This window comes from Microtus pennsylvanicus, chromosome 4, assembly GCF_037038515.1.
Source record: "Microtus pennsylvanicus isolate mMicPen1 chromosome 4, mMicPen1.hap1, whole genome shotgun sequence".
Classification (NCBI taxonomy): Eukaryota; Metazoa; Chordata; class Mammalia; order Rodentia; family Cricetidae; genus Microtus; species Microtus pennsylvanicus.
Window position 1 is genome coordinate 106,283,951 of NC_134582.1, and position 22,262 is coordinate 106,306,212.

At 39.1% G+C, this 22,262-nt stretch overlaps 1 protein-coding gene and 1 pseudogene across 1 annotated transcript; both read right to left on the minus strand.

Moving 5' to 3' along the window:
- Nucleotides 1-2,724: 2,724 nt before the first annotated feature.
- Nucleotides 2,725-3,842, minus strand: LOC142848865 (vomeronasal type-1 receptor 4-like; annotated as a pseudogene).
- A 16,563-nt stretch (nt 3,843-20,405) lies between these two features.
- On the minus strand, nt 20,406-21,368 carry LOC142848866 (vomeronasal type-1 receptor 4-like). Its single transcript, XM_075971047.1, has one exon. It carries the CDS (start codon nt 21,342-21,344, stop codon nt 20,406-20,408), a length of 939 nt encoding a protein of 312 aa, XP_075827162.1. The 5' UTR covers nt 21,345-21,368.
- Between the last annotated feature and the right edge of the window lie 894 nt (nt 21,369-22,262).

Genomic DNA, 22,262 nt, shown 5'->3' on the forward strand with positions numbered 1-22,262 from the left:
TAAGTGCTGAGAATAAAGACGTGAACAACCACCACCTGACCACCTCTACCTATTCTTAACATTTAACAATTATTGCATTATTCAGATTTAACACATTGTATGTTGAACCAGCCCTGCATTCCTGGAATGAAGCCTACTTGATCATAATGGATAATTTTTCTAATGTGTTCTTGGATTCGGTTTGCCAGTATTTTGTTGAGGATTTTTGCATCGATGTTCATGAGTGAGATTGGTCTATAATTCTCTTTCTTGGTTGAGTCTTTGTGCGGTTTTGGTATCAGAGTAACTGTAGCTTCATAAAAGGAATGTGGCAATGCCTCTTCTGTTTCTGTATTGTGAAATACATTAAGGAGTATAGGTATTAGCTCTTCTTGGAAGTTCTGGTAGAATTCCGCATTGAAACCATCTGGTCCTGGGCTTTTTTTGGTAGGGAGGTTTTTGATAACCTCTTCTAATTCTTCGCGACTAACAGGTCTATTTAGATTGTTCACCTGGTCCTGGTTTAACTTTGGTAAATGATATTTATCTAAGAAAGTATCCATTTCCTTTACATTTTCCAGTTTTGTGGCATATAGGCTTTTGTAGTAAGCTCTAATGATTCTCTGAATTTCCTCTGTGTCTGTGGTTATGTCCCCCTTTTCATTTCTGATCTTATTAATTTGCAAATTCTCTCTCTGTCGTTTAATTAGTTTGGATAGGGGTTTGTCAATCTTGTTGATTTTCTCCAGGAACCAGCTTTTTGTTTCATTGATTCTTTGGATTGTTCTCTGTGTTTCTATTTGTTGATTTCAGCCCTCAGTTTGATTATTTCCAGTCTCCTACTCCTCCTAGGTGAGTCTGCTTCTTTTTTTTTTCTAGAGCTTTCAGGTGGGCTGTTAAGTCTCCAATGTGAGCTTTCTCTGTTTTCTTTAAGTGGGCACTTAGTGCTATGAACTTTCCTCTTAGGACTGCTTTCATAGTGTCCCATAAGTTTGAGTATTCTTCTCTTCTTCTCTGTGTTCTTAGGTCGCTTCCTTTTGAGTCAAATTACACAGACTGACTAAGAAAGTGTTCATTAATCTGGTCCTCTATGTAACTGAAGAGGGTGAGACTCAGAGAAGTAATAGATAAATCTGAGAAGGAGTTGGAGGGATGGTTAGGAGACCTGCTCCTCTTGCAGAGGACCCTGGTTTCTTACCCAGCACTTGCATCTAGGACTCATGACTGCCTGTAGCTCTAGCTCCCTGTGATCAGTGACCTCTTCTGGTCTGTGTGGGTGACTGTACCAATGTGACCCACTCACACAGACACACACTCACATTGACATACACTCATAGAGACACATACATAAAATAAATTTTATGTTTGAAAAACAAGCTATTTAATAACCTGTATCACAATACAATACACATCACTTGCTTAAATAATTTGTATATACACTGCAACCAAGCAAAATATAAAACTTATACATCATTGTAAAGTAAAGCCATGAGGAATCCAAACTGTTACAGTTTAGTCAGATAGAAAAGAGCAGTTTTTTAAACAAGGCATAAACCCACCTCTCGCAATTCAATACTTTCATGATCAATGAGTATATCAATAAATATTTTTCAGAATGGGTCTATAATATTCTTAGAACCATGTCGATATCTTATTGTATGGATCTAAGTTAAGAAATCAGATAACGAATCCTTCACTTAAATGGATGTAGAATGAGATCCTTTTGCAGCTCTTTGATGACAAACAGCTGGAAAATGTTGTGGAGAGCAACCAGGCATTAACAAAGGGCAGCTGCAAACAAGCCTCAGTCTGCTTCACACTGCATATTAATCTTGCAAAAAGGAAAATCCACATTTTTAAATCAACATAGAAACTATAGATGGATAAAATAAAACTTTACCGTGTATTCCTTATCCAGTTTATCCCCTATGGACCATCTTCATTCCTAAAGAGAACCTTCATAAATATAAGACCACAGAAACATTCCAGTACATTTGAGTTCTGTGACTAGTGTACTGGGATTCCAGGAAGTAGATGTAGTTCTTACCGTTTTCCACAATTCTGTAAAAACAGTTTCTACAGAAGGAAACATACAAACACTTTGCAGAACCCCAAATCACATCTTAGCTAAACTAACATTTAGCAAGTACAGCATCAGGTACAAGATATGGATTTCTTTGGATAACATGACTAAATCACTATGACACTGATAAATTTGATCAATTTCATCTGTGTGCTTCCTGTCTTGGTGACAGTAAAAAACAATTTTATAAAATATAATTATGACCATTTTCTTGTGCTGAAGACAGTTCAAGAATGGAGAGTTCTAACTTTTCTTCCAGAAAACCCATGCTTAATTCCTAGCAACCACACTTTGGTTGAGAGCAACCATCCCAACTCCAGTAAGTCACAGGACATTTAATGACCTGTTCTACCCTTTACAGGCACCAGGCATGGATGTGCTACAAGGACATAATGCAGGTAAGTTATTCATACACAAAAATATAGGAATTAAAATAATCACTTGAAAAAAGAGGAAAATTGGAGAATAAGATCTCTTTTATCACCATATGTTTCTAAGAACTCTCTCTCTCTCTCTCTCTCTCTCTCTCTCTCTCTCTCTCTCTCTCTGTCTCTGTCTGTCTGTCTGTCTCTCTCTCTCTCTCTCTGGTCAAGGCTGTGGCCACCAGAAAGAGAGTTTGAGAATAACCCCAACCTAACTTGCTCTGTGAGAATTTTTTGGTCTTACCCACAAAATCGCAGAACTGAGAACTCATTCACACTCATTGAACAGAAAAATGAAAGAGATAGTTTCTCAATTTCTCCCACTGAGCATGGCAACACTCAGGCAGAAGTCCATCCCTGCGAATCAACACAACAGGGCTGAAAGTTGCATAACCAAGGGCCAGAAATTTTTGAATATTTCCAACCACAGATTTGTCTGCTAAATAGATACTTACAATTAGAGAAAAAGCACAGTTAGTCCAATAGAAGAAAACAAAACAGAGCATCAGAAGGAGGACACTCTGAGCAGCTCTCAGCTCAGGGGGAGTTCTGTAGAGAAGCTTGGAGTTCTGGAGGTAGAGGACATGCTGGTGGTGCTTGTGGAGAAGAAACACCATGTAGCCACTGGCCCCTCCCATGGCTCCCTGAAACACAGCATCTCTCAGGACCATAAATGAAAGAACAGTCCATTTTGTATTTTTACTTTCGGGCATAAAATAACAATAGTCATCTTTATTCTTAAGCTGTGATATATTCAGGCTTACACTTGTGATGGAATGGATTAGGTTCGTACCTATTAAAGCATTGAGTATCCAAAAGAATGAAAAGATTGGAAGGATGTGCCATGCAGACTGTGGTCTGAGCCTCCTCCATCCAGATGTTCTGGGACTGATGATGGTTGCCTGGATCACAGTGAGGAAACTGCTGGTACAGATGGAGACCCCACGGGCCACCCTTGACAGGTAAATGGTGTACTTACATCCTATGTCATCTAGGAAGTTTCTCAAACCAAAATCTGCCATTTGTCTTTGGCAATCCTTTTGCCAGAAGAATTATGATGTTTGTAAAAGCCAAGTGGATGAGAATAAGGTGGATGTGTTTCTTCTCAGGGCCTCGCCACCAACTGAACATATAATTCACAGAAACATAAATGTTCCCCAGAGTTCCAAACACAGTCATGAAGAGGAAAACTATTTGCTTAATCAATTTTGAAAACATTTCTTCCTTCCTTGGTAGAAAATCTTGCATTCACGATACAAAGAGTCTTTCCAGAAAGCATCAGTAATGCTAGACATTTATCTGAAAAACATTTCACATAATAGCATTTTCTGGTATAAGAGAGTCAGTGATGGACACATGTGTTGCTGTAGACTGGGTCCCCGAACTCCTCCTCTTCCCTGTGGACTCTGAGTTATGTGTGTGCCCTGGCAGGGGAGCTTGGTAACTGGAATAAAACTCTAACGTTTTAAAGGAGGTATGTTTGAACTTTATACTAGCAAAATTGACTTGTTTGAATGTGTGTGTCCATTTTTCTGGGTGTGTGAATTATGCTAATTAATTCTCAGCATAGGTGAATTGAATTCCATCTTTTTGCAACCAAATTTCTTCCTATTTTTCTCTACTTCATCATATTTCTCCACCCAGTTTCAAAGACAAAGGCTCCTTTCTTATTTGCATCTTACTTAGTTTAACAATTTCTAGATTTGCATTTGATTTCAATGCTTTATTACTTCAATTTTACATCCTAATATTTTTTAATTTTCTGTTTATCATTCTGTTATTTCATTCCACATAAATGTTTACTAGTTATTTTTAATAAGTAGTTCTCACTGTCAAGTTCAATTGCATAACCTTTTCAGATAGAGCCCTATAGTTAAAGCTGAACCATCAAAATATAACCTGATATTTTTCATGTAACTGCCAGGCTTCAGCTACGGATGGTGTCTAGCATAACCTTGTGTTGCTTCCTAGAACACAGGGTAGCAGAGAACTGTGATCCTAGCAGATGACTTCAGGGCATCTGTAGCCCACTCAGTTACCTCAGGACACATAAGGGAACATGGAACAGCTCTCAACCAGGGGATCCTGATGAGGTAAACCTAAATGGGATTAATGAGGGAGTATATACTGTCATGAGATGAGTGCGTTTTGAGTCATGAGTCCTCAATGTCAACTGCATGTAGCACAGTAAGTAGGGGCAACGGTGTGTGCAGGGGTTCCACTATGTAAGAGTTCGTGTTCGCATTTGCTTCACTGGGGCCTTTTGAGCAGCAATTATGTCAAATGGTTTTACAGCCTGCTTTTCCTCCAACCTGTTTGTCAGGCAGGCTGCTTTTTATTTACCAGCCCCAGGTGATTCCAGAACTTGGACTCAGGTAAGATGCTATTCTTCAAGTTCTGGAGCTCCATTCTCATTTCTCAGGGATTTGCTATAAGCTTTGGGCACCTTTTCTAGAATATGAAAAATCAGAATATTACAGTGGCTGCATTGGTTTGTGTGTTCTGAGTACTTGCAGTGTCTCTATTCACTGCTCTCCTTCCTGTTAAACTCACAGGATAACTTTACATGTCTGTGTCCAAATGATCTTACCAGTGACCTTCATCAACCTACCCTCGTTCTGAAACTTGTGATCAGGTGGCCTCATGACGCTAGAAATGTCAGTTTTTGCTTTCAACTGTTCCTTTAGCAAAGAGGTAATTATTGCCTTTTTCAGTAAGTCCTAGAAATCATAACACCATCTAAATATCTGTACAAATAAAATATGCTCCAGATATTAAAAGAAAACATATCAGTATTCACTGACATATTTAGAATAAAAATTAAGTGTTTTTTCAGTGATTGGAATCTGCCACAATCCCTGATATCAGTTCACCAAAATACTGATGGAAGATATTAACATTTTTTTCTGTTTCTTTAATCCTTGCTTTCATGGGGATTCCTACTTTTCTTGTCCTCTCTTCCCTTTCCAAACTTTGAATCATATTTGAGACCAGGCTGTGATCTTCTAATAACTGATTCCTTTCTACTGAAGTCACTGTTAGTGGATGAAGAGGTGTCTCATCTTCCACATCATTTGTAAAATGCTAAAGGAAATGAATTTAAAGGACGGGATGGACTTGAGTTTAGATCGATGAAGTAAGTTATATCCATCCATTGTGTTTATCTCTAAAAGAGACAAGCAAGCAGGCAAAAGACAAAACTAAAAAGATTGTTGCTCATTGCTGCTTAGCATAGGATAAACTTAAGATGAGCTGTTTCAGGATGTCCTCCTCCACAGCCTGGATCTTAAATAGCAGCAGTTCTTAAGATGGTAATGATAACTGTTATACTGAGTGTTGTATTCTTCACCCAGCATGGCAAATAATGACTGAATTTAAGACAAGTATTATAATAGTATGTGAGAAAATTAAGAGTCTTTAAGGATGGATACAGACAGGAAACCGAAACACTGGGAGTTAGAAGCCTATTGTAACCTATGCCAATATTAGAAAAGTGAAAATGCATCGAAAGTAAAAAGTACAAGTGTTACAAACACTAGCGACACTGGTGAAGTCACAGCGCTGGAAAACTTACAAAACCTAAAAGAAGAAATTTTTTGTCTTTCATCTATCTAGTAATTTTTGAGAGAAAGTCTCTCTGTAAAATAGACTAGCCCTGAACGACAATGCCCTTGCCTCAATCTCTCTAGTCCTGAAGCTACATTAATGTATCATGATGATCTCCAGGGTCTGACAGACATCTGAAAATCTTATGTATCTTATTAATCAATTTAGAAATGTAGCCTTAGTCAAAGACCCATGGTACTCTTGCCTGGGGATGGATAGTGATGCCTCAGCATTTCTGTTCCATCTCTGTATCTCCAGGAAGTAGTCTTCTTTGATCTTTCTAGCACCAGGGACAGAAGGAAAGTGGAGGTCCTGAGGATCACAAAGCATGGCATCTGCTCCCTGGATTAGCCAGAGAGAGTCTTCTGCTTTAATGGAACTCCCCACAGACAGCTGAGGTGATGGAAGATCTTACCTCCATGTACTCACCTGGACCTCTGTGGTGCAGACAGGATCTGGAGCATCTCTAGGAAGGTGACACTTGCCTGGACATATTTGTACTTTAGGATTTGTGAGCTCTTGGCTTCTATCAGGAATTTCAGACTTCACGTTTCATGTTGTCACAGTGTCAGGGGGAAGGAAGGCCTCTGCTGAGCCCCAGTCCCTGAAGTACAGCTTCCCTCTCTCCACAATTACTACATCTGTTTTGCTCAGAATTTATTTCAAGCTTAATTAGATAGATATTAATTATTTTGAGAGGAAGAAGGTGAGTTGAGAAAATGAACAACTAAGTTTTTGTGTATGGTGCTCCCTGTGCTGTGTCTCCTGACTGTTTCTTGTCTTCCCAAAGTGACAAGCTGTGACCTGGGCAGAATCTACTTCTGACACATAGACCAGGTCTCTTGCTGTTCTTTCTCAAATCCCTCATTCTACAGAATTGGAATAAATGATGCTAAGCACTGGAGATTCTGCTGTCAGATCAAGTCCCTAACATGGACTAGGACGATTTAGAGTCCTTTGTTCGACCTGCGCCCATCTGCAGTGAAGAACTTTGCTGTAAATGACTCATTCATTCCTGCCCATTAAAAACTTTAAATATCATGTGGGACTTGAAATACAAAAACCTTTCCAATATTGACTTTATTCTAAAAGCAATCTTTACTTAGAAAACTTTAAGGGCACTATTTTAACTTAGGTGTGTCCTAGAGTGGTCCCTCTCTACTTTTCAAGCTAGTTCTCTTGAGGCCCTTCCTATCCCAAATGCAACTTGATACAAATAAAGGTGGGTTCAGAACTGAGACTAAAAACTATGGTACCATGTGTCAGGATACAAGATCAACTAAAAAAATACAGTAGCCCTCATATACACAAATGATAAAGAAGCTGAGAACGAAATCAGAGAAACATCACCATTCACAATAGTCACAAATAACATAAAATATTTTGGAGTAACACTAACCAAACAAATGTAAGACCTGTCTGACAAGAACTTTAAGTCTTTGAATAAGGAAATTGAAAAAGATACCAGAAAATGGAAAGTTCTCCCATAATCTTGGATAAGTACGACCAACATAATAAAAATGGCAATCCTACCAAAAGTAATCTACAGAGTCAATGCAATTCCTATCAAAATCCCAACACTGGTTTTCGTAGGACTGGAAACAATACTCAACATCATATGGAAAAACAGAAAACCCAGGAACAATCCTATATTTAAAAAAAACAATCCTGTATGTAAAAGGAACTTCTGGAGGCACCATCATCCCTGATATCAAGCTCTATTATGGAGATACAGTAATGAAAACAGGTTGATATTGGCATAAAACCGATAGATTGACCAATGGAATCGAATTGAAGACCTGAATATGAATCTACACACCTATGAACACCCTAGTTTTAACAAAGAAGCTAAAATTATACAATAAAAAAGAAAGCATTTTTAACATATGGTGCTTGCATAACTGTATGTCTGCATGTAGAGGAGTGCAAATAGATCCATACCCATACACAAAACTCAAGTCCAAATGGATTAAAGTCCCTAATAGAAATCCAAACACACTGAACCTCATCGAAGAGAAAGTGGAAAGTATTCTGCAATGCATGGGCACAGGAGACCACTTCCTAAATATACCCCAGTAGCACAGACACTGAGAGCAACAATAAATAAATGGGACCTCCTATAACTGAGAAGCTTCTGTAAAGCAAAGGACACAGTCAATAAGACAAAAAGGCAGCCTGCTGAATGGGAAAAGATCTTCACCAACCACACATCAGACAGAGGACTGATCTCCAAAATACATAAAGAACTCAAGAAATTAGACATTAAATTCTAAATAACACAATTTACAAAAAAGGGGCGTACTAAACCAAACAGGGAATTCTCAACAGAAGAATCAATGACCAAAAGATATTTAAGGAAATGTTCAACATTGTTAGCTATTGGGGAAATGCAAATCAAAACAACTCTGAGATACCATATTACACCTGTCAGAATGACTAGGATCAAAACCACCAATAATAGCCTATGCTGGAGAGGATGTAGAGTAAGGAGAAACACTCATATATTGCTGGTGGTAATGCAAATTTATATAGGCACTCTGGAAATCAGTATGCCGGTTTCTCAGAAAATTGGGTATTGACCTCCTGCAAGACCCAGCAATACCACTCTTGGGCATATACTCAAAGGATGCTCAAACACACTACAAGGACATTTGTTCATCTGAATTCACAGTAGCATTGTTTGTAATAGCCAGAACCTGGAAACAACCTTGACACCCCTCAATGAAAACTGGATAAATAAAGTATGGTGCATTTATATAATGAATGGGAAAAAGTTACATCTTGAAATTTGCATGCAAATGGATGCAACTAGAAAAAAAACATCCCGAGGGAGGTAACCCAGACCCAGAAAGTTGAGCATTGTATGCATTCATTGGTGATTACTAGGTATAAAGGAAAAAAAAATAAGAAGCCTGTTGTGAACGACCCCAGAGAAGGTAAGTAACAAAGAGAACCCTAAGAGAAATATACATAGATACCTCTGAGAAGAGGAAATAGGCAAGGTCTCCTGAGAAAATTGGGAGCATGAGAGCAGAGTGAGAAGGGAAGGCAGATGTGGGATTTCCTTCTGTATATGTGTTGCTTTTATTGGATAATGAGTAAAGCTGCTTTGGACAATGGCAGGTCATAAAATAACCAGGTTAGAAGGAATATATAGTAAGAGTAGGTGGAATCAGGCATATACCATGGAGCTGCCCAAGGAACCAGATGCCCCAGAACCCTACTGGTAGGTCACATCCTTGTGGTGATACACAGATTAATAGAAATGTATTTATTTAAGATGTAAGAGTTAGTTAATAAGAAGTCTGAGCTAATAAGCCAAATAGTTCTGTAACTAATATAGTTTCTGTGTGATTATTCAGGTCTGGGAGGCCAGGAAACAAAAGAGCAGTCTATGTCTACAGTCTCCAGACCCACAATGCCATCATTTGAGAGATTCTGTGTTCCAGACTTTCTTGTGGTGGTACTTTAATGTCTAACCTGTTCATAATTGTCCAGTTGCATTAACACTAGTTTTCTTAGTTTTAGAACTCAGCAATGTCACACAATTGTTGATCAAATGTGCTAACTATGATATTTGCTTGTCTTACTGTCATCTTCAATCTGCCATCAAACTCACCACAGATAAGGGTCATCTCATCTCCACCTCCGCTTTCTGATGTTGTTCTTGTGCTCTGAATTTGGGGATAAAATGAAATATCCATATCTGACAGAAGCATTACTGCCTGTACTTTCCCAGTGTTCACACAAATCTAAAAGTCACATGATAGCAACAGGAATGGGTGGAATGGGAAGATGGTGTGAATCTACTTTCTACCTGCCTGTTTCCTGCCTGTTTCCCTGAGCTAGTCTTGAGACTGTGAGATGCCAAACTTCTTAAGAAAAGGAGATATATTGTTATAATATTTATTTTAATGTCATAATACATTTCATCATTAAAGGAAATGTAAGAGTGGTGGAAAGGTCTGTAATCACAGCATTTGGGAAGCTGCAGCAGCTCAAGATCATCCTGTGCTGCTAACTGATGCCAGGTCAGCCTGTTCCACTGTGATGGCTACAGAAACTCCATTTTACCTAGGCACCTATCTTGGTACCACAGCCTTTTGTCTCTGACTCCAGTACTGGGAAGATAAGCTGCCAGTAACCATGATTGAGTGACCCCTTACTCAAAAATGTGACAATATTCCTTGTTATTATATGAATGATTGCCTTTTTGGCTTTTGTAAGTTGCTTATCCAGATACCCAGAGTGTTTTGAACACCTTAACCACTTAAACTTGGCAGGAAAGACCAGGTTTTGCTTGCTTTGGTAGATATTGAAGATCTTCTTGTGGTTTTACCACTTAAAAACCCTTCCCCATATCCCTCCTTGATGACATACCTTCTTTCTCCCACCTTAAGCTTCCACCATAATCTTCCATCACAAGCACATTAATAAAAGTAGACTTCTGTGTGAATAGTATTGTTAGGATCTTCGTTTTGGGGATCTCTTCTTGTATGGATGTTTTTGGGTTGTCATGCATGTTGAAGCCAGACTCCCTATATGCAGCTTTATATCTTCCATGTCCCTATAAATAACGATGCGCCCAGGGGATCCAAGTAAACGGCTTCACTCAACTGAGCCTGGATGGAACCAGTTCTTTGCACAGCTTTTTTTTTTTTTTTAGCATATCTGGGGTGAACAGATGCTTTTAATGTCGGCCTAGGAAAGTCACGTGACAGGGAGAATCTGAGGGTGAAGACTGTAAAGCTCTGAGTAGCCACAGTTATATATTCCTGATTATATGGACAAACCAGCCACACCCAGGTTCACAAATGGAGGGAGTTTCTGAGGACTGTAGGCTACACACCACACACTGATTACTCTATTCTCTTTTCATTTAGGTTCCACTTATTAGTAAGATTATGCAAAATTATATACTTGTCTACATGTAGCTGACCTATTCTATTTCACATAATGTTCCACAGGTCCATGTTAGCGACAAGCAATGCCTCCAAAAAATAAAAAAGAAAGAAAGGGAGGAAGAAAGGAAGGAAGGAAGGAAGGAAGGAAGGAAGGAAGGAAGGAAGGAAGGAAGAAAAACTATGACTACCACTTTACCACTTTTATTCCTAGCACTTGGGATGCAAAGACAGGCAGGCCTCAGTGAGTTTGAGCCCAGCCTGGTCTATAAGCAAGTTGCAGAATAACCAGGACCACAAAAAGAAATCCTGTCTTAAGAAAAAAAGGAAATTAGAAAGTTTGGGATGATGTTTATACTAATCTGATTCCAGTTGTCAAATCTCTTGTACATCACATAAAGAACATAACTGAGTCACATTTCCAGATTGCCTTTGCAACCCTTGACTTATTTAGATTTTTATTTATTTTCATTATGAATGAAAAGTTCTAATTTATCTAATTTATCTTCTTATCAATTTTTTTTTTATCTAATTTGACTTTTAAGGGAAAACTGAAAATTGCAACTTTATGTGCTACTCAGAGTCCAGATCATTCTTGGGCATGCTGTGTCAACAAGTATGTATCTCCTGTCTATTGTTTTATAAATTTTAAAAATTATTTTACAGTTTATTTTATGGTGTGTTACATCACACATCTGGAGGTTAGAGGACAACATGTGGGAGTCAGTTTTCTTCATTAGAGACAGAGATTGTCTGACCTGTTGACAGGTGCTTTTACCATAGAGGCATCTCTTCAGACCTGTATCTATTCTTAACCTTGAACTTTTCATCATTAAGATGTAACACATCTTTCTTCACTCCTTCTCTGGGTTCTTACATCACTTCATTTCAAGTCAAATTACACAAACTGTCTGGTAAAGTTTTTATAGTCTGGTTCTCTGATACTAGAAAACGGCTGTAACAGAAGAGGGTGAGACTCGGAGAAGTAGTAGATGTTCCCTACAAACAAGTCACACTACATGAGAAATGTGAGAAGGAGCAGCAGGGATGGTTAGCAGACTGCTCTTCTTGCAGAGGACCCTGGCTCCTTACACAGCACTCACATCTATGACTCATGACTGCCTGTAGCTCTAGCTCCCTGTGATCAGTGCCCTCTTCTGGTCTGTGTGGGGAACTGTACAAATGTGACACACACACACACACACACACACACACACAGACACATACATAAAATAAATCTTAATACTAGAAGAACAAGGTATTTAATAATCTGTAACAGAATTAAAATACACATCACTTACTTTAATGTTTTGTATATACAGAGCAACCAAGCAAAATATAAAAATGTATACATCATTGTGAAGTAGAACCATGATGCAACCAATATGTTACAGGTGTCTAGTCAGATAGTACAGAGCATTCTCTTAAATATGGCATAAAACTGGTGATTAGTGAGTCTACACTTTCATGTTCAATGATAATATCAATTACTATTTTTAGGGATGGGTCTAACAGATTCTTAGAACCTTGGCACTATCTTATTGTGTGGATCTATGTTAAGAAATCAAGCAGTGAATCCTTCACTTAAATGAATGTAAAATGAGATCCTTTTGCAGCTCTTTGATGACAAACAGCTGGATAGTGTTGAGGAGAGCAATCAGGCATTAACAAAGGGCAGGTGCAAACAAGTCTCAGTCTGTTTCACACTGCATTTTAATTTTGCAAAAAGGGAAATCTACATTTTTTAATCAACAGAGAAACTATAGATGGAGATAAAAAAGAAACTTTACCGTGTATTCCTTATCCAGTTTATCCCATATGAAAAATCTTAATTCCTGCAGAGAACCTTCATGAATATAAGACCAAAGAAACATTTCAGTGCATCTAACTTCTGTGACTGGTGCATTGGGATTCCAGGAAGTGGATGTAGTTCATACCATTTTTCACAATTCTGTAAAATATTTTCTACAGATGGAAGTATTCAGACACTTTGAAGAATCTCAAAACTGCATCATAGCTAAATTAACATTCAGCAAGTGCAGCATCAAGTACAAGATAATGAATTTCTTTGGATAACATATTAAATCAGTATAAAATTGATAAAATAAATCAAATTTGATGTGGGATTCCCCTCTGTATGCAGTGAATATGTTTCTTAACAGCGGTTAATAACAATCTGTTTTGTCCTATGGCAGAGCACACTAGAGCTAGGTGGGAAAACTATCCTTAATGAAGGGAAAAAGAAGGCAGAGTCAGGCTATTGCCATGTAGCTGCTGAGGAGAAGACACCAGAACTGTACTAGAAGGCTATACCATCCTGGTGATTAATAGAAATTAGTTAATTTAAGATGTAAGAGCTAAGCCTGCCTGCAGCAGGCAAGGTAGGCCCTTTGTTTACAAGCTACCCAAGCAGCACAAAGATCCGATCTGGGCAACAGGAGGGCCATAACTGGGATGAGTGAGTTTCTTAGCCTAGGCAGCAGCCCAGAACAGGGAACTCAGACATTCCTCATCCCTCCTACAATTCCTAGTCATCCTGCAGGGGCTATACTGACTGATAACTCCTCTCTCTTCCTATCCCACCCTGCTTGCATCCAGAACCCACCCCGCCCCGTCTGCCTCCCTCCCCTCTTTGGCCACATAACATCTCCCAGCTCAGCCTCTTCTGGCACTGGGACCGATTCTAAATCGGGAGGACAACCGGGAGGGCGGTAGTTCCTTTGTCTCAATAGCCTGCCTGCAGCAAGCAAGGTAGGTCCTTTGTGTAAGAGCTACCCAAGCAGCACGGAGATCTGATCTGGGCACCAGGAGAGCCATCATTGGGGAGTGACATCACTGGACAGGTACATTAGTGGGCAAGGAGACCTGTTCCTGTAAAAGAAGATCCTTAGGGGAGCATTCTGAGGAAGAGATAGGCAGGCGCCAATGCAAGAATTCACCCAACAATCTGAAAAACAACAAGAAACCACCAGAACACAGCAACCTCACAACAGGAGGACATGAACACCTTAAACAAGAAGAAGTAGAAAAGACTGACTTTATGAAAGTGATAGAGGCCCTTAAACAGCATGTAAAAAATGCCCTTATAGAAATGGATGAGAAGTATAACAGAAAGTTTGAAGAATTGAGTAAATCAGTGAATGATACCCTAGGAAACCAAGGAAAAACAATCAAACAGATAATGGAAACAGTTCAAGATTTGAAAACTGAAATGGAGGCAAAGAAGAAAACACAAACAGAGGGCCGGCTGGACATGGAAAATCTAGGTAAACAAATAGAGACTACAGCAACAAGCATAACCAGCAGAATACAAGAGATAGAAGAAAGAATCTCAGATTCTGAAGATAACATAGAGAAAATAAACACACTGATCAAAGATAACAGCAAGTCCAACAAACTCTCATCACAAAACATTCAGGAAATATGGGACACAATAAAAAGACCAAACCTAAGAATAATTGGAGTAAAAGAAGGAGAAAAAGTGCTGCTCAACAGTCCAGAAAATATATTTAATAAAATGATAGAAGAAAACTTTCCCAAACTAAAGAAAGAGGTACCTATGAAGGTTCAAGAAGCATACAGAACACCAAATAGGCTGGATCAAAAAAAAATCCCCTTGCCATATAATAATCAAAACACAAAGCATACAGAATAAAGAAAGAATATTAAGAGCTTCAAAGGAAAAGGGCCAAGTTACTTATAAAGGTAAACCTATCAGACTTACACCTGAATCTCCATGGAAACCATGAAAGCCAGAAGGTCCTGGATAGATGTATTTCAAAAAGTAAGAGATCATTGCTGCAATCCCAGACTACTATACCCAGCCAAGCTTTCGCTCACTATAAATGGAGAAAACAAAACTATCCAGGATAAAATCAAATTTAAACAATACGTAGCCACAAATCCAGCCTTAAAGAAAGTAATAGAAGGAAAATCACTAACCAAGGAGTCCAACGATGACCACAATAACTCAGACATCTAGAGACCCTAAACCAGCGCAACTCAAAGAAGGGAAACACACAAACTCTACTACTAAAAAAGTGACCGGAGTTAACAACCACTGGTCATTAATATCACTTAATGTCAATGGACTCAACTCACCTATAAAAAGGCACAGGCTAAGAGATTGGATACGAAAACAGGATCCAACATTCTGCTGTTTACAAGAAACACACCTCAACCACACAGACAGGCACTTACTCAGAGTAAAGGGCTGGGAAAAGCCTTATCAAGCAAATGGATCTAAGAAACAAGCAGGTGTGGCCATACTAATTTCTAACAAAGTTGACTTCAAACTTAAATCAATCAGAAGAGATTGAGAGGGACATTTTATACTCATAACAGGAACAATTCATCAGGATGAAGTCTCAATCCTGAATATCTATGCCACTGATATAAAAACACCCACGTATGTAAAAGAAACATTACTATAACTCAAGGCAGCCATCAAACCGCACACACTAATAGTAGGAAACGTCAACACTCCTCTCCCGCCAATAGACAGATCAATCAGACAGAAACCTAACATAGAAATTAGAGAATTAATGGAGGTAATGAAGCAAATGGACTCAACAGACATCTATAGAATATTCCGCCCAAATAGGAAAGAATATACCTTCTTCTCTGCAGCTCATGGAACCTTCTCGAAAATTGACCACATAGTCGGTAACAAAGCAAACCTCCACAGTTACAAAAAAATATTAGTAACCACCTGTGTATTATCAGATCACCATGGATTAAAGTTAAAATTCAACAACAATGCTACCCCCAGACAGCCTACAAACTCATGGAAAGTGAACAGTCAACTACTGAACCATACCTGGATTAAGGAAGAAATAAAGAAAGAAATTAAAGTCTTCCTTGAATTCAACGAAAATAAAGAAACAACATACTCTAACTTATGGGACACTATGAAAGTAGTGCTAAGATGAAAGTTCATAGCACTAAGTGCCCACTTAAAGAAAACAGAGAAAGCTCACATTGGAGACTTAACAGCCCACCTGAAAGCTCTAGAAAAAAGAAGCAGACTCACCTAGGAGGAGTAGAAGACTGTAATAATCAAACTGAGGGCTGAAATCAATAAAATAGAAACATAGAAAATAATACAAAGAATCAATGAAACAAAAAGTTGGTTTCTTGAGAAAATCAACAAGATTGATAAACCCCTATCCAAACTGATCAAACAGCAGACAGAGAATATGCAAAGTAATAAGATCAGATATGAAAAGGGGGACATAACCACAGACACAGAGGAAATTCAGAGAATCATTAGATCTTACTACAAAAGCCTGTATGCCACAAAACTGGAAAATGTAAAAGAAATGGACACTTTTTTAGATAAATACCGTATACCAAAGTTAAACCAGGACCAGGTGAACAATCTAAATAAACCTGTTAGTCACGAAGAATTAGAAGCTGTTATCAAAAACCTCCCTACCAAAAAAAGCCCAGGACCAGATGGTTTCAATGCACAATTCTACCAGAACTTCCAAGAAGACCTAATACCTATAATCCTTAATGTATTTCACAATATAGAAACAGAAGAGTCATTACCAAATTCCTTTTATGAAGCTAGAGTTACTCTGATACCAAAACCACACAAAGACTCAACCAGGAAAGAGAATTACAGGCCAATCTCACTCATGAACATCATTGCAAAAATCCTCAACAAAATACTGGCAAACCGAATCCAAGAACACATTAGAAAAATTATCCATTATGATCAAGTAGGCTTCATCCCAGAGATGCAGGGCTGGTTCAACATACGAAAATCTATCAATGTAATCCAGCATATAAATACTGAAAGAAAAAAAACCATATGATCATTTCATTAGATGCTGAAAAAGCATTTGACAAAATTCAACATCCCTTTATGATAAAAGTCTTGGAGAGATTAGGGATACAAGGGTCATACCTAAATATAATAAAAGCTATATACAGCAAGCCGACATCTAACATCAAATTAAACGGAGAGAAACTCAAAGCCATCCCACTAAACTCAGGAAAACGACAAGGCTGTCCACTCTCGCCATACCTCTTCAATATAGTGCTGGAAGTTCTAGCAATAGCAATAAGACAACATAATGGGATCAAGGGGATCCGAATTGGAAAGGAAGAAGTTAAACTTTCGTTATTTGCAGATGATATGATAGTGTACATAAGCGACCCCCAAAACTCCACTAAAGAACTTTTACAGCTGATAAACACCTTTAGTAATGTGGCAGGATACAAGATCAACTCCAAAAAATCAGTCACTCTCTTATACACAAAGGATATGGAAACAGAGAGGGAAATCATAGAAGCTTCACCTTTCACGATAGCTACAAACAGCATAAAATATCTTAGGTCAACTCTAACCTAGGAAGTGAAAGATCTATTTGACAAGAACTTTGAGGCATTGAAGAAAGAAATTGAAGAGGATACCAAAAAATGGAAGGACCTCTTTTGCTCTTGGATTGGGAAGATCAACATAGTAAAAATGGCGATTCTACCAAAGGCAATTTACAGATTCAATGCAATCCCCATCAAGGTCCCATCAAAATTCTTCACAGATCTTGAGAGGACAATAATCAACTTTATATGAAAAAACAAAAAACCCAGGATAGCCAAAACAATCCTATACAATAAAGGATTGTCTGGAGGTATTACCATCCCTGACTTCAAACTCTATTACAGAGCTACAGTGATGAAAACAGTGTGGTATTGGCATAAAACCAGAGAAGTCGACCAATGGAATTGTATAGAAGACCAGAATTTTATTGCACAAACCTATGATCACCTCATTTTTGATAAAGGAGCTAAAAGTATACAATGGAAGAAAGAAAGCATCTTCAACAAATGGTGCTGGCACAACTGGATGTCAACCTGTAGAAGAATGAAAATAGACCCATATCTATCACCATGCACAAAACTCAAGTCCAAATGGATTAAAGACCTCAATAGCAGTCCGAACACACTAAACCTGATAGACGAGAAAGTGGGAAGTACCCTACAACAGATGGGCACAGGAGATTGCTTCCTATGTATAACCCCAGCAGCACAGACATTAAGGGCAACATTGAATAAATGGGACCTACTAAAACTGAGAAGCTTCTGTAAAGCAAGGGACACTGTCACTAAGACAAAAAGGCAACCTACTGACTGGGAGAAGATCGTCAACAACCCTGCAACAGACAAAGGTCTGATCTCCAAAATATATAGAGAACTCAAGAAACTAGACTTTAAAATGCTAATTAACCCAATTAAAAAATGGGGCACTGAACTGAACAGAGAATTCTCAACAGAAGAAATTCAAATGGCCAAAAGACACTTAAGGTCATGCTCAACCTCTTTAGCAATCAGGGAAATGCAAGTCAAAACAATTTTGAGACATCATCTTACACGGTCAGAATGGCTAAGATCAAAAACACAATCATAGTCTTTGCTGGAGAGGCTGTGGAGGAAGGGGTACCCTCATCCATTCCTGGTGGGAATGCAAACTTTTGCAATCACTTTGGAAATTAGTGTTTCGGTTTCTCAGGAAATTCGGGATCAACCTTCCCCTGGACCCAGCAATACCACTCTTGGGAATATACCCAAGAGATGCCCTATCATATGACAAAAGCATTTGTTCAGTTATGTTTATAGCACTATTATTTGTAATATCCAGAACCTGGAATAACCCTAGATGCCCTACAATGGAAGAATGGATGAAGAAAGTGTGGAATATATACACACTAGAGTACTACTCAGCAGTAAAAAGCAATGACTTCTCGAATTTTGCATGCAAATAGATGGAAATAGAAAGCACTATCCTGAGTGAGGTAACCCAGACCCAAAAAGATGAACATGGGATGTACTCACTCATAATTGGTTTCTAGCCATAAATACGGGCCAGGGAGTCTACTATTGGTGAACCTAAAGAAGCTAAATAAGAAGGTGAACCCAAGGAAAAACATATAGTTTTCCTCTTGGCTATGGGAAGTAGACAAAATTGCCGGGGAGAAAATTGGGATCTTGGGGGTGGGGTGGGACAGGGGTAAGGGGAGATGGGGAGAAAAAAGTGAGAAGGGAAGGATGAGGGGAACTTGGGGAAACAGGATGATTGGGATAAAGGAATTTTGGATAGGGGAGCATGGAAGCACAATTCTTAGTTAAGGGAGCCACCTTAGGGTTGGCAAGAGACTTGAACCTAGAGTGGTTCCCAGGAGCCCAAGGCATTGTCCCCAGTTAGTTCCTTGGGCAGCTGAGGATAGGGAATCTGAAATGACCTTATCCTATAGCAATACTGGCGAATATCTTGCATATCACCATAGAACCTTCATCTGGTGATGGATGGAGATAGAGACAGAGACCCACACTAGAGCACTGGACTGATCTCCATGGTCCCAATGAGGAGCAGAAGGAGGGAGAACATGAGCAAGGAAGTCAGGACCACGAGCAGTGCACCCACCCACTGAGACAGTGGGGCTGATCTATTGGGAGCTCACCAAGGCCAGCTGGACTGTGACTGAAAAAGCATGGGATAAAACTGGAATCTCTGAACATGGTGAACAATGAGGGCTGATGCGAAGCTAAGGACAATGGCACGGGGTTTTGACCCTACTTCATGTTCTGGCTTTGTGGGAGCCTAGCCAGTTTGTGTGTTCACTTTCCTAGACATGGACAGGTGGGGGAGGACCTTGGACTGTCCACAGTGCAGGGAACCCTGTCTGCTCTTTGGACTGGAGAGGGTGGGGGGAGGAGTGGGTGGAGGGGGAGAAGGTTGAGACGAGGTGGACGGAAATGGGAGGCTGGGAGGAGGCAGAAACTTTTTTTTCCTTTTCTCAATAAAAAAAAAAGATGTAAGAGCTAGCTAGAAATCCATCTGAGCCATCAGGGAAAAAGTGTTGCAATTAATATAGTTTCTCTGTGATTATTTATTCAAGGCAGCCAGTATGTTTAGTCTCCTTTTACATAAATTCATCTGTGTTCTCCCCATCATGGTGATAGTAAAATTTGTTTTACACAATATAATTAAGACCATTTTCTCAATGGTGGAGACATGACTCACTAGCTTGTCTTCCAGAGGACCCAGGATCAATTCCTAGCAACGACACTTTAGTTCAGAGCAACCTCTCTAACTCCAGTCAGTCACGGGCTTTTGATTATCTCTTCTACTCTTTACAGGCACCAAGCATGTATGTGTTACAAGGGCATAATGCAGGTAAATTATTCATACACAGTACAAATATAAGATTTTTTTAAAAAAATCCCTTCTAAAGAGAGGAAAAATGGAGATTAAGGATTCACATATGACTGTAGTTTACAGAGATCTCTCTCTCAGCTCAAGGCTGTGACTTACTTGGAAGATTGTGTAAGAAAAAAACACGCTTAAAATCCTTTGTGAGATTATTGTCTTACATAAAGTATTATAAAACTAGGATATTATAAAATTCATTGAACAAATAAAGGAGAAAGGCATTTTCTCAATTTCTCCCACTGAGCATGCCACCACTCAGGGAGAAGTCTATCCCTGTGAATCAACACAGCAGGGCTAAAAGTTGCATAACCAAGGATTAAAAATTCTCTAATATTTCCAATCAAGGATTTGTCCACTAAAGAAAGACTTAAAAGTAGAGAAAAAGCACAGTCAGCCCAATAGAAGAAAACAAAACAGAGCATCAGAAGGAGGACACTCTGAGCAGCTCTCAGCTCAGGGGGAGTTCTGTAGAGAAGCTTGGAGTTCTGGAGGTGGAGGACATGCTGGTGGTGCTTGTGGAGAAGAAGTACCATGTAGCCACTGGCGCCTCCCATGGCTCCCTGAAACACAGCATCTCTCAGGACCATGAGAGGGAGAGCAATCCATTTTGTTTTCTGACTTTCTTGCGTATAAGAACAATAGTTGTCTTCACTCTTAAACTGTGATATATTCAGGCTTGTTCTTGTGATGGAATGGATTAGGTTCATACCTATTAAAGCGTTGAGTATCCAAAAGAATGAAAAGAATGGAAGGATGTGCCATGCAGACTGTGGTCTTAGCCTTCTCCATCCAGATGCTCTGGGACTGATGATGATGGCCTGGACCACAGTGAGGAGACTGCTGGTGCAGATGGAGACCCCACGGGCCACCCTTGTCAGGTAAATGAGGATCTTGCACCCTATCTCATCTAGGAAGTTTCTCAAACCAAAAGCTGCCATGGTCTTTGGCAATCCTTTTGCAAGAAGGATTATGATGTTTGTAAAAGCCAAGTGGATGAGAATAAGGTGTATAGGATTCTTCTCAGGCCCTCCACACCAACTGAAAATATAATTCACACAAACAGAAATGTTTCCCAGAGTTCCAAACATAGTCATGAAGAGGATAACTATTTGCTTAATAAATTTTAAAAGCATTTCTTCCTTTCTGGGTAGAAAATCTTGTATTCGGGATACAAAGAGTTTTTCAAGAAGACATCAGTAATGCTAGACATTTATCTGAAAAACATTTCACATAATAGCATTTTCTGGTATACGAGAGTCAGTGGTGGACACATGTGCTGCTGTAGACTGGGTCCCTGAACTCCTCCTCTTCCCTGTGGACTCTGAGTTATATGTGTGCTCTGACAGGTGAGTTTGGTAACTGGAATGAAACCCTAAAGTTTTAAAGGAGATATGTTTGAGTTCTATACTAGCAAAATTGACTTGTTAAAATGTGTATTCGTGTGTGTGCCTTTCTGTCTATGTACATGCATGTTTTAACAAGTTAACTTTCAACACAACTGAATTGTACTGCAAATTTCCCCAACCAAACTCTTTCTTTTTCTTTCTCTACATTTCCCCCACTGAATTTCCAAACACACAGGTTCCTTTCTTTCTTTCTTTTTTTGGTTTTTTGAGACAAGGTTTCTCTGTGGTTTTGGAGCCTGTCCTGGAACTAGCTTTTGTAGACCAGGCTGGTCTTGAACTCACAGAGATCCGCCTGCCTCTGCCTCCCAAGAGCTAGGATTAAAGGCGTGTGCCACCACAGCCAGGCCACAGGTTCCTTTCTTATTTGTATCTTAATTACTGTAACAATGTCTAGATTTGCATTTGTCTTCAAAGATTTATAACTTCAATTTCTACATCCTAATATTTTTAAAGTTTGTAAGTTCACCATTCTATGATTTCACTCAATAGGAATATTTACTGGTCTTTTTAAAATGTAGTTCTCAATGTCAAGTTCAATTGCACAACTTCTTTAGATAGAGTGCTACAGTTGAAACTGAATTATTAAAATATAACCTGAAAAATTTCATGTAACTGCCAGGCTGCAGCTAGGGATGGTGACTAGCA